Source organism: Phalacrocorax aristotelis, chromosome 1 (assembly GCF_949628215.1).
Source record: "Phalacrocorax aristotelis chromosome 1, bGulAri2.1, whole genome shotgun sequence".
Classification (NCBI taxonomy): Eukaryota; Metazoa; Chordata; class Aves; order Suliformes; family Phalacrocoracidae; genus Phalacrocorax; species Phalacrocorax aristotelis.
The window spans coordinates 23,647,257-23,660,971 of record NC_134276.1 but is presented as its reverse complement, the minus strand read 5'-3'; the positions used below and the strand labels follow the sequence as shown (position 1 = coordinate 23,660,971).

General features: G+C 43.5%; 1 protein-coding gene across 1 annotated transcript in view; it reads left to right on the top strand.

Moving 5' to 3' along the window:
• FLT1 (fms related receptor tyrosine kinase 1) overlaps positions 1-13,715 on the top strand; it is a 112,355-nt gene that overhangs the window by 80,414 nt on the left and 18,226 nt on the right. Inside the window, exons 16-18 of the mRNA XM_075084226.1 lie at positions 2,700-2,806; positions 5,927-6,065; positions 11,171-11,275. Of these exons, the coding sequence (XP_074940327.1) occupies positions 2,700-2,806; positions 5,927-6,065; positions 11,171-11,275 (351 nt within the window). The remainder of the gene's footprint in view (positions 1-2,699; positions 2,807-5,926; positions 6,066-11,170; positions 11,276-13,715) is intronic.

The following is a 13,715-nucleotide window of genomic DNA, read 5'->3' as shown; positions in this document are numbered from 1 at the left end:
GCGCTGCACTGCTGTGATCATGGGATCACACGGATTAAGCAGGGTAGACCACATTGGTGTAGGGATCAGGGACGTTTTGGGTGCAGCAGAGTGGTATTGGTGCCCCAGGCATTCCTTTTCCCCTGTTTGACACCTGACACAGAGCTGCAGGGGCAGGAAGGGGGCTGCCACTTGCTGCAGCAAGTCAGACGGGCCAGAGCTGCACATGGGAGAAAGTCTAATGAGATAGCTGGTGGGTAAAGGTCCGGGAGGTGTAAGGGGGAGCTAGTAAACTTGGGCTACCAGGCAGACAGAGGGATTTGGTCCTGCTTACAGCCCCTCCAAACTCTCCTAATCCTAAAGCCTCTTCTGAGTCTTCCTGCCTGTACTGCCGAAATCAAACCTTTTCCTACCCAGCCAGCTCTGGCTGCAAGACCTTTAGCAAGACTAAGAATCTGGTGTCTGACAACCCAGTCCAACTGAACCTGGAGAGATGCTTTCCAGTTGCTTAAATTTGCTCAGATATTTCAAAGACAGCACCTTCACATCTCTTCACTAACTCCTGGGAAGCATACTGTAGCGCTTAGGGAGTTGCTGCCTTTCACCCCAGGACCGGCTGTACCGTGCCTCGCAGGTTTTCCAAGTCCTGCCGTGTGGAGCAGTGGCAACAAATGAACCTTCAACCCCTCCAGGTTTTGCTGAATAAATGTCAGAAACTATTTCTCGCCATCTGCACGGGTGTTGCTCAGAATAAAAGAGGAGAGTATCCATATGTAAAAGGAAATCCTGATGTCAGAGGATAGGCAAGCTGCATTAGGCTATATCATTTATGCCATCACTGTGTCCCATATCTAAATCAAGCCTTTAAAAAAATACTTGTGAAAAATTAAACGCTTTTGGTATTTTTGGGAAATAGTTAGTTCATATCTCCGTTTGTAGTTGCAGTCGTATTTTTCTTCAATGAGCTTTATTCTCAAAGATCCAGAATGGACATGCCAGAGGAATCTTAGATATAGGGCACGAATGCAGATCTGATTATCACCTTTAGAGAGGGAAGAACTTATGTTAGTTAAGCCAAATCCACAGGAAGCAATTCAACCTCTAAACAAAGCTCTGTAGTCTTGCCTAAAAACAGGCAACACATCCCTCTAGATTACTTGGTAAGCCCACCAGTGAGACATCAATCATCCCTTTTTCATGTGTCAGGAGTAACACTGAGCTGCCCGGGGTCTGAAACTGCTGCAAGTGCAGTTGACAAAACCACTGTGAAATCATGTTCAGAATTACTGCTCCTTGTCCTCTCCTTTTCTCTCTCTGGAGGGTGTATCAGAATAAGAGGCAGAGCATGAGGGTTTTTTTGCATTTGCTACCAATCAGATGGAAAACATATTGTGGGAAGTGTGGTATTTTGACATGATCACAGGATTTGCAAAACAGACTGCTCTGAAACCATTTTACAAGTCCCTAAGTAGCAGTCTGAAGTGAATTTTATTTTGGCTTTTTTTTCTGATCTGTCAGTGGGCTCTAATACTCTCCAGATTTCTAATGTTCATGTTTTCTTGCTGCTCCATTTTCAGCCATTGTTTTTGTTTTTCCTTCTCTGTGCTTAATCTATTCCCTGGTTTGGAGAACTCTCCCAGCTCCTTGCCAGCTGAGGTGCTGCTAAGGACTGAGATGGCCCCCTGCCCCCTCGGGGAGCCCCCTGCCCTCTTGGGGAGCCCCCTGCTGCTGGTGTTACTGGTGGAAGACCTGAGGGCACATAGCCTGCTGGGGGAACCAGCAGGTTGGAAGGAGTGCTGGGACCTACATCCCTGGTTTCTGGCCACACTGCTTGGTGGGGATTAGGATCAAGACCCCTGTGCCAGACCAGGTCCATCCAGACCATGCGAAGGAGAGCTCATGGACTGCTGCCAGCTGCACCATGAGCCTCCAAAGGAGCTCCGAGCTGCCCCCCAGATAGGTTTTTGGTGAGGGCTGGCAGGTTTCTAGCAGCACAGAATGGCTCACCGAGCTGGGGCAGAGCAGGCACAGTGCACGAGGAAAGGCATCAAACATCCTGGACAGCAAAACCAAAGCAGGAGCACTGCCGAGTGCCCAAGGTCACACCTGGATTCACCAGTGTCTGCGTCAGCACAAGCCCTCCCTAGAGCTTCTCCTGCACATTATCAGCAGCTGTTGCACCCCAGCAGAGCTGTCTCCTCCATGCAGCCCCATCCTCTCCCAAGGCTGCTGGGGACTGAGCATTTCTGAGACTTCTGCTCCTCTCTTGGATGTGGGCTTGGCCAGATGGGTTTCACCGTTGTAAGGTGGCGGGGTGGGGGGAGTTGTGAAACTGCATGAGCAGGCCCACACACATTCTCACACAGAGAAAATTTGGCTAAAAATACCATGCAGCTGAATTTCCACCTCAAAAAGAAATTACTATCTGACTGGCCATCATCAACCTGCTTTACTTCACCTCCTGCACCCCAAAGAAGAGCAGCTGACCTTTTACTGAAAAAATTACAGATGGATCAAATGCAATTTTGCTGTGTTTGGTACAACAGCTTTGCTGGGGAGACCATTTTTTCCCAGGCTCTGTAAGCCAGTCCAAACAGAGATTAATACCCCATTGAAAAGAAGCTGGTCCTTCCTGGTATTTTATTTTAATGGCAAAGAAATTTAAAGCGCCCTTGCTTTGCAGGTCATTTTCTAAAATGTTTGCTGCTTGATTTTCCCAGGCACATCAGAGAGGTCAAACCTGGAGCTAATAACCCTGACCTGTACCTGCGTGGCTGCGACACTCTTTTGGCTCCTGTTGACTCTGTTCATTCGTAAGCTGAAGAGGGTAAGAATGGACGGGGATCTCCCAGCAGCATCTGCCTCTCCTTACCAGCCCTTTGCTCGTGTTAGAAAATCCTTTCCAGGCCACTGGGATTGCTGAGTCTACCAAAAAAATAAATTGATTCATTTGCTGCTGACCTTTGTCCCCGGTGCAATCACCAGGCTGCTGATGGGTGCCCAGGAAACCGTGACTTACAAGGCTGAATATGAGTAAGCCCAGAAGCAAAGCCTGGGTGGGGGCAAGGCTCTGAGACTCATAGGCTTTTGGGTGCCTGACTCCCACCAATTGCGTCCCCATCCCCTTAAAAGTAGTGGGAGTTTGGCATCTTAATGTCTTTGAAGATCTGAGTGAGTGGGAATGACAGATCTTCACAGAGTGCGCTGGGGTCTGGTTTGCACACAGTGTCTGGTATAATTACATCACTTGCAAAGTGATATTTTACCGACATAGTTTTGGTGGTGCAGCCTCTAGAGCAGATGATCCTGTATCAGCATGATAATGTTAATTGCCCCTGCAGCTGACCCTCATTCTTGTTCAAGGCTGACCATGATAATTTAAAGCCCCTTTTTGTTGACAGCACCTTGCCTGCCTTGCGTGGTGCATGTAGGTTAAACCACAGCAGCTCTCATAAGCAGAAAATATAATTCTTTGGTAGTGCAGAAAGATCTCAGAGCAACTTGCAGGAGCAAATGGATTTGAGGGAAGGGAGGTATTATGGCAATGGGGTGCACTGCAGGACACGAGATGAGGAATGGCTGCACATCCCCCTCTCTCACACCACAGCACACTGAGCCCCGTCTGCCCTCCTTCACCCAGCTGGAGAGGTACCACAGCGCGGTGCCAAGGGGATCAGCTCACAGCCGTCGTGGATGAGCATGTTCCAGCTGGCCAAGCTCCGTGACAATTGCTAAAAGTTCACTGCAGCCTGCCAGACCATTTTATCTCAGTCTGCATTAAGGCCTGACTGTATTTTAGGTTTTACACTGAGAACTTCTATTGATCAGTGGGAATGCAGGACCAGACATCCAAACCAGGGTGGTACAGCATCAAGTGACTCTGATTGCCTTCCTACTACCACAAACTTTCATAGAAGAAATGTATGGGAGTTTTAGGGGAGAGAAAAGTTGAGGTCAGCTGAAGCTGTGGAGAAACCTTGTAGCTACAGAGAAATTACAAAGCAAGCTGGACCAGTTCTGACTGCTCACCAGTAATGATGAAGCAATTCATAACATGACTGCAAACCCTTGGAAAAATTTAAGTTTTAAAAGTAGCAAAGGGTTGCAGATATTTCTTATTTGTTATAATACCAAAACTTGACATTTGCTTGTTAGATTGTTAAAAGATAATAAAAATAATCATTGTTGCTGTAGAACAAGGGACTTCAACTCAATGACATGTGAAGGCTTCTTTCCAGATGAGGCTTTCCCACTAGTGTTGGTCTATGTTTATGGTCTTCTCTGTGTTTCTTTTACAAACCCTTATGCTCAAGGATTTATGTCTGGAATTAGCTCTAAATTAAATTTCACCAAATTACATTGCCACAACAGGAAAAAATACTTTTATGCTCTCTGAGAGCATTTTCTTAAAGCCTGTCTGTTATGTATATGGGGACAAATGCTATACTTTACAATTCTTCATCATGCAAAATGTTGTTTCAAATCTCTAATTGTGCCAAAAAATTGGTATTCAGTGCATCTGAATAAAAAAAAGTAAGAAGCACCTTCCCACTCCCCTACTGCTCCTCCTGGGATTGGCCCGCTTAAAAGCTCTTCTAAAGTGACTGGTAGAAGCAGACTGGTACACATGACTCTCTCAAGAAATGCTCTTTTTGGAGTACCACACTCACTTCTGTTTCTATCCGTATCCCACTTACCCCTGCCCTGTGCAGGGTCAGTGGATTGTTTGGAGCCAGGCTTTATGTCGCCTGACTTTTCCCCAAGCATCAGTGTAATCCTTCTCAGGACTAATCTTCTGTGTACTTCGGATGGTGAAAGGCAACTAAAACAGGAGCTTTTAGCTACTGTCAGTTTACTCTAGCTGTTTGTAACCAAAGCATAGACAGCTAGCAGTACTCTTCTCAAACGTATGCCTGGAAATAAATGTATTAGGGACATTTTTCCAAACTGTAGAGGAGGAAAGTTGAAAGTCACAGGGGGGCAGTTAAAACAACAACAAAAGGATATGTAGGTATATCTGTGTGTTTATGAGCCCATGTGCTGTTTCCATGAGTTTAGGAAAAGCAACACAAAATGGTGCAGTTCAACAGATTTTCCATAAATTCCAACTAATAGCCAGGAGATCAGAGCAAACGCTCAGCCTTTCCTTAGAAATATAAGCACTACTGTGTCAAGAAAAGTCCAGTGGATTAGAGTGGCAATGTAGGTGCTCTTTGAAGGAAAATGTGCTTCAGGTGGAGGGACTGCAGATTAGGTTCATCTTTCCTTACAATTCTCATGTGAAGTGGATAATCCATTTGCACAGCAGAAACTGAACTTCTGGCAAATTCATTTGAAATTATGTGTTTGAGTCTGGGTATTTATGAATTCCCCCCAACTCAAATAATTTCAGGAAATTTGTCAGAAAAGTTACCAAAGAAATAAAAAGTTATGAAAATTTGTAAACAGTTTCTGAATTGTATAATGTCTAGTCTCCTGGTGACTAGTCTTGCACAACCTCTAACCACATATGACCTATCTTTGCCTGGTATATGGAAAAAATACACACTGCCAGTTGAACTCCATCTGTTGCATATGGCTGCTTCTTGCTTTGCACAATCATGACACACAGTTATTTTTATCAGCAATTTTTAGCCATTTACCAAAAATATTTCTCGTGACTGTGCAGAGGGCTTGTATCGTAACACCACACATTAATACAGACCCACATGGATTTCATTGAAGAAACTGATACGTCACATAGAAGGAAAGCTAGAGGACAGTTTCTTTTATGTAAAAAGTCTTGCAATATTTTAAAAAACCAAAGGGAGATTAGCCAAACCGTCTACTGGACTGTGAAACACACAGCCCATGGACAGAATTAACTTGAAACCCTTGATCCAAACAGGAAGATGCTGACAGATACCCTTATCCTCTTTTACGTTTTGCCATATTCATTGTTTTCTAGCCTTATTCCTCTGAAATGAAGACCAACCATTACCTGTCAATCATAATGGATCCTGACGAAGTCCCCTTGGATGAGCAATGCGAACGTCTGCCCTATGATGCCAGCAAGTGGGAGATTGCAAGGGAAAGACTTAAACTAGGTAATAATGTCGTACTTCAGGTTGGGTTTGCAGTGATTGGATGAAATGTACTTGCACAGGTAAAAAGGAGCTGGGTGTGTTTTAGACACGCAGCACACCGTACTGCCAGGTTTGGTGTGAGCTATTCCATACCAGGTACCCTGGTCTGTGACTGACTTACAGAATTTAGGTCTAACTGTGTCTACCTGACTTTCCATACATATATTTTGACTCCAGGTAGGAAAACTAAAATACAGAGAATAATGCCGTATTCTACTTTTTGCAGACTGATTTTCTTAAAACTTGACATAAAAACAGGGCAACCAAAGGCTTCCCAATCAGACTGCTGACTTGGATGCTTCCCTCTTTAGACTCAGGAGCCTGGCCTTTGGCATTTACTGTAAATTTCTTCCCTTGTAACCTGCATATGTGCTCATCTGGAAAAAAAAAAACCTATGCAGAAATGTGTCCTCACACTCCATCCTTTGCCCCTTCCTGTTTCTCCCTTTCCTTTTCTCTCCAGCACACTCTCCCTGTTCTCCTTCTATGCTGCAGATTTATAAACATTCTCGTTGGTGCACCATAAAGTGCAAGAATGTGACATATGGGTCCACACATAAATAAATAAGTAAATAAATAAAAAAACAACCACATAAATAAATAAATAAATAAATAAATAAATAAATAACTGTGGAAACTTGGAACCTGCAGCTAGCTTGCCTACAGATGCCCCAGTGAAAGGCATGGGTCTGGGAGCATTCCTTACTTGCTTAGACCCGGTGTGGGGCTGATGAGGAGCGCAGGAGGGTAGGGACCAGGTTTTGAAGTTGTGGAATCCCTCCAAAAACCACATAGACTTTAGCAAGAGTGTCAACATTAAAATATCAGTGATAAACTCATCTTGTTGCTATAGTGCTGTTTGTTCTTTCAGGCATGCATCAGATTTGTCCTACAGCAAGGGCTAGAAAATCCCTGCATTTTAGCTAGGAGCTGTAACAGATTTCTTCTGTCCTCCAGGGATCAGGGACAGAGGGTGATTAAATCATGCATACAATTAGGATCACACTTAATTTGCCTGCTAGAAGTCACAAGGTGACCAGATGTGGATAAGCACAGCTGAAATATATTGCTAGCTATTTATAATTGTCATACACAGTTCTGGGAATGCTGAAACATAACCTTCTGCTGGAATATCTTCAATCTTCAAATAATTTTCTTACAATGATGGACCAAGAGCTCAATGTGCAGACAATGTGATCGCTGGTTTATGCACTGCTTTATTTGTGTGTAAATCCCATGGAAAGAATCAAGACGAAATGGAATGTAAACACCAAGGAAAAAACCCACATCTTGCAGGGTTGGTGTTTAGAGTCTGGAGGTGAGGAATGATGAAGAGAGAATGAGTTAAAAGTGGAAGAGCTGATGTAAACAAATAAAGAATGCTGACAATGAATGAGAACCAGATTCAGAGAAGTCGGGTATGTGCAGTATGCTAGATTAGCTCAGTGCAGCTCCTGCTTACATGGCAGTTGGCTCAGTCTTTGAGTAACCTTGGCAGTCTCTGAGGATTAATGTCTCACAAACACAAAATGTGCTTCTATGGTTTTTAAAAAATATTTTTACTTAGAAATTCAACCCCTTCCAGCATCAGATATGTCTGTTTTTCTCTTTCCACCTACTTATCCTCCAAGATACATATTTATTGTAACTTTTGCAAATAAGTCTCTCCTTTCAGCCCACATCTCCTTTACTATGTGTTTCTCCAACACGCGTACATACAGCCCATGGGTTGGATGCAATGCTTATATAACAGGACTCCCCCTTCATCTGTAAGAGCTACAGATGTTACAGGAAATTTTACACAGGCACCACTGAAGTCAGGATAATTAACATTCAGTATAGATTAGTCTGACTGAGAGCAAAATGTCATCTTTTCATTAGTCAGAAAAATGCCGGTGCTATAAATCACTGTCAGTGTGGCTGGTGATAACATTGCCATCCAGCTCAGCGATGCCGTTGAGCTATCATGCATTTCTCACCTTACTCTTGGGCTTGACCTTCTTAATCTATGAAAGGTCACACACTGCTGATGCTGTGGTGCAGGACCCCGAGGGAGTGTTGCTGTATGGCTCCGGTGTTATGTCAAACTTGCCAGTGGTAGACTCTCCTGAGCCCTGCTGCCTCCTGTGCACTGCAAGCCCACAGTGCTGGCTCTGGGCAGAGCGCTTTCCATTCTCCTTCGCGTGCAAAGCTGTCATACGTAACATAATGGAAAATATGAAGCCACATGTGGGGAAACCCAGATGACTCAAACTGTTGTAAAGGACCTGAGAAATGAACGCACCTTTGAGCCTCTGCCTTCCCACATACACAGAGACCAGTGTCTGCAAGTGCTTTTTGCTGATGCCCCAGTCCAGCAACTCAAATGCGTGAAGGACCCTGCTAAAATGGGACTGAACTGGAAACCTCCTGATGCAAAACTCCTTGACTGAGGAGTATGTTCACTTTAATGGGTCTGAATTACCTCAGGAAACCAAAGACAACTGCAGAAAATTTAAGTAGAGTGTTTTGCTTCCTTGGTCTGGGTGTAAATGCTGCAACATTGCATACCTGACCATTACCCCAAACATGGCTGCTTGAGGGCTGTGGCAAGGTCACCGCTCAGATGGTTGGGCATCTTAATAGTCCCCTGTTTAATTGCTCCATTTAATAATTTTGTGATTACTTTGTGTGTCAACATAAGGGGCTTTTGCAAGAGCAATCTGTTAGAATCATAGCCATGATCTCCAACTAAACTGTGGAGTTCGATCTACACACTGAAAAGTTAAAGCAGCTTTATTCTGCGCTAACAGTTAGCACAGTACAAACAATAGTGGAGCAACAAAGACAATCAAGTTTCATTACAGTTTCCTATTAAATCACAGTTGTTGTTTAGAGAAGGAAGTGTTCTTTCCAAAAGCGCTTATTCTCCTTTGAAAGCTTAGTAGCTCTGCGTAGCTTCATGAGCTAACTGGTATGTTTTCCAAGTGGTGACTAAGTAGGTTATCTCGATGTGGAAAGTGGATTAACAGTGATGGAAACAGATTAAAGCTATGGATTAAACAAAGGCGTGATGGGGTTTATAGGACCTCAAGCTGCAAATTCATCTTGTAGAAACCATGAACTGTCAATACATTAAGGACTAAGTACATCAATACACCAAGAAAACCAAGACCTTAGTCTTAACGTTCCTTCCCTTATACGTCTGTTATATGCAGTAACTGAAAAAGAAAGCAACTGTAGATTTTCAAAGATATACACTGATTCACTTGTACTTGTGTGTCAAACTCTAAGCCCTTCACATACCAAGTCTCAGTCTGTTGATGATTTTCAGCCTTCCAGATTAAGTTCTTCATAGTTTTTCTTTCCTGTAAAAAATACAAAACTTTGGCACATCTAGGGGAGAAATAAATTTCTGGGGTGGTTTTGGGGGTTTTTTGTGGGGGGAGAGGGTGTGGGGGTTTTTTTTAGGGCTTGGAATATTCCACTTCATGTTTCCATTGCTTTGATAACATATGCTGTTTGCTTCTACTGACAGACATACTGAGAATTACAGTTTCGAAATGTGATACACATATAAAAGGTAGTATTTCTTTTAATTTAGTTTAGAACTGACAGCAGCTCTTTTTCTCTGCCAGTGAGTGTCTGGGTGGGATTCATCTCTCACTTAGCTTTAGACATCAACAAGGTAGATGTTCAAGTGCGAGTAAGTCAAACAGATGCCCATCATAGAAAAAGGAAATTGCTCTATGGAGATGGCTACATCACAAGTGCATATCTGAGAAATAAATATATGGCACATGTTATCCTTTGCTTTTGTATGAAAAGCTAGCCATTATTTTCTGTTCTCCTCTACGCTGCAAAGCCTGCTGCTATAGTCTTGCTAGCCACTTAGGTGCCTGAGTTCTGCTGAAGGTGAAGCACAAATACAATCTGAAAATAGTTACTTGGAAATACAAAATTTATTGCTAGCTGATACACTGACAAGATCTCTGATCAAAACTCTGCCAGCCACTTGAGAAGGGCAAAGGCAGCCAGGCCTGTCCACATAACCATGCTGTCAAAGAGATAGCCAATACTTCCCACTTCAAACAGTACTAAATCGCAAAGGAGACTGTGAAGATCATAAGATCAGTATAAAATGTCATGAACTCTAGAAAAGTCACAATAGTATCCTTGGAGTCTTACCCCGTTCTGAACATGAAGGACAAGGACACACAGCTTCTACTGCTGAAGAATTTTATTGTTGCCCACTGATTTCTCTCAAGGACCTCTGGGTACTTCTCCTGGTGTCTGCTCAGTAGCAGCATGATGATGATATCACAGCATAAATGTCTGCCCTTGGACACTTGGAAGCATCATACCCACCATGAGCCAATCCATCATTTGTCACTCCAAGTCCCCTCTCACTGAGTCCCCCCAGACCTCATTTTGCAAATGTAAAGGTCTCATCTGCACACATTTGCAGCTTCTCACCACTCCATGATCTCAGCCTACAAGAGTTTGCTAGGGAAGATCATCAGGGGGTTGTGCATGTACTCCAGGGGCTGTGATGCAAAGTTTCTGCTGCCTTCTTGGACAAAGACAATTTTAAGGCATCTTGTTTGAGAAGGAAGACGTTAATTTGTAAAAATTACCAAAGTTTGTGCCAAGCTGCATCTTAGTTTGTGTGTATGAGTTTAGACTAAGGCCCTATGTTGTTGTGGCCATAAGCAGCAGTGTCACAGCCTGCTGCATGGTGCAGTGCGCCCAGGGAAAAGAAAAGCAAATCTTTCTTTCTGCTGGCAGAGCTAGACTGAGAAAATTGGGTCAGAAGCCAGGGTACTTCCACTGAATGGTTGCATTCATTTAGCATAATCTTCAATCATATCACTTATTCCCTCCAATGACTCTGTCTTTTGGTTTGTCTGCTTACTCAAAAAAATCCAAACCAAACCAAACCAAAAAACTTAATACACCTGTATGTTGGGAATATACCTGTGGGGCGCATTGTAAAGCACACTTTTCAAGTCATTATCTATGAAGCCTTTTGCTGACAATATTTCTTTTTTACCAGAACGTATCTCTCCAAATTGTTTTCTTTACAGGAAAGTCTCTTGGACATGGAGCTTTTGGAAAGGTGGTACAAGCATCTGCTTTTGGAATTAAGAAATCACCAACATGCAGAATAGTTGCTGTGAAAATGCTGAAAGGTATCTTGCTGCAAAGCTGGGATGGAAAAATGGTGCCTTATATAGTGTCCTGCTTTTAGTATGATTCTGTAGAAAGCAAGTGTATATGATGTTACCCTCCCCCACCAATAACTCATGAAGCCCCCGGAACGTGTACACCAAGTTTCAGGTCCACCACAAGTGAAATGGCAGAACTATGAAACAGAAGTTGCATTCACAGAAAAAAGGGTCACAAATTGTCACACGATACAGAGGAAAGTTTCAGGTGCAGTGAGAACCCGATTGTCTATTTTTTTTAGTAAATCTGGCTCCACTACTTCAAGTGCCAGAAAGAATGAAAGTCACTTTTGTAGGATCAGAAGGGGTAATTAGATTTCATGCATATCCTAAGTTGTTCCATATACCTGTACATGAAATTTAACTGAAGCATAAGGCATCCACCTTGATTTGAAGACACTCGGATGGAAGATTTCAGATTTTCCTTCATTTCAATGATTCATCATCTCATTGTTAAAGACCAGGTGCCTTATATCTAGTTCGCATCTGTCTGACTTTTGCTTCTCATTCTAACCTTCTCCATTAGATTATATAACGATTTTTCTTCATGAAGGCCCTTTTATTAAGCTAAACAGATTGAGCTGTTTAAATCTTTGAGTTGTTGTACAGGTGTGTCTTCTCTGAACTGCCTGCAGGCTCATCACATGGTGCTTAGGATGCTGACACCCAGGTTGTGCAACGGATTTGCAAGTGCTCTTCATGCACCGGTGCTCTTCCCAAAGTGAAATCATCTCCCAGCTATTCACTGCCACTTTTCTCATTGGAGCGGAAAGGACAGGCACCCTCATCAGTTTGAAGAGGGCGCTTGGGAAGTTAGCAGGCAGGATGATATTCAGTAGTAGCAATCAGCAGCTATGGCTGAATTCCCTAACCCAGGGTCCTGGTGGCACCCCTTCCTACCTTCTTATGTATTTAACTTTCTCTTATTTATGTATCTAAGGATCATATCTTTTTTGGGTTTTTTTTGCATTGCCCTGGGATCTTATGCTGCATTGCTTATGTGTCTTGATCCTTGAATCCTTTTCAGTGTCATTCTTTGCCGGGACACATCCCCTGTTCCGCCAGTAAGTCTTGGATCCCTGATGTGCTCTGTTCAGGCATAGTTTGAATACATCCCTCTTACCCAGTGGCTCCTAGCTTCACAGCTGCCTGCTTGCTTATCAGTTATCAGGAGATCTGCACATGGTACTTCCAGCCCTTGGCAGGGCATTTGCACTACTCTCAGACCCACAGTCTGTCCCTGCAATACTCAACGTGAAATCGCTTCTATTTCTTGCCAGCAATGTCCTGGCAGCTGTACTCCCTGTAGGGTGTGCCCTTTTGATATTGTCCTCAATCAGCTTGTTCTGCAATATAATATCAAATGCTTTAGCAAGGGGTGGTATGTGCTACTGTGATATCCAGGATCATCTCCAAGGAGGGAATTTGCAGCTGAGAGGGTTGCAAACCTTTATCCTCTCTCTTGTTGCAGAAGCACAGAAATACCCTGTTGGCCAATGCCAAATGAACAACTACCCTGCAGCAAGCATGTCTAGAAAATGGGAGGAAATTAAGCTTTGGTCCCTGTCCAGACCTTCTGCAGCAGTGGGCCAATAGCCATCTGTGTCACAGGTTTCAGTGGATGGCCAGTCACCTGGGTCACCGCCTGACCCTGATTAACTGAGCTGTTTTGCCAGCATGCAGACATATGTGCTGGTAGAGTGGTCTGCCAGATTCAACATTTCTTTATATATATATATATGTGTGTGTATATATATATATATACACAGCAGCAGGCTTCTTGTGCCAGCCAGCACCATCAAGGCAGCAGAGGTTGCTCCTGGAATAGATGGGAGCAGATGGCAGCTACAAGAAGTCTTCATGGTGGGATTCATGTGTGTGTGTGCAGGGTAGATGCTTGTGTCTGAGTTAGTCACTCAGATTCCCTTTATTGTCAGTGGTGAGAAACAACAGTTCATCCCATCCTATGGCAGATCCCTGCATATGGTGAGCTGAGTGCTTCTTTAGCTCTGCTGACTATGAAGAGAGCCTGTGGTGACTAGATCTTCCGTAGGCATCTTCACTATGGGCACCTAAAGTTAGTCTGCCCCATTCCTTCTGTCCTCACTAGATTATCCAGAAACTTTGCAGTCATTTGAGGGCTTTGCTCTTGCAAAATTCCCGTAAGGTGGAGGGAAAGTGTCACCACATATACAGGTGAATAGTGGGTCACTGCGTAGATGACAAGTTTTGTGTGGAACGACCAAGAAAATCTGTTTCCATTCAGGTGTTGAAACTAAGCCATTTAAGACCTACATCTAGGTTCTTTCCACTGGATTATTCTTACTCTTGGTGTCGCTAAACTGAAAAAGTCCTTTTGGGCCTACACAAAGCAATATGTTTTTGCTTGTTTTCTTATAAAAAT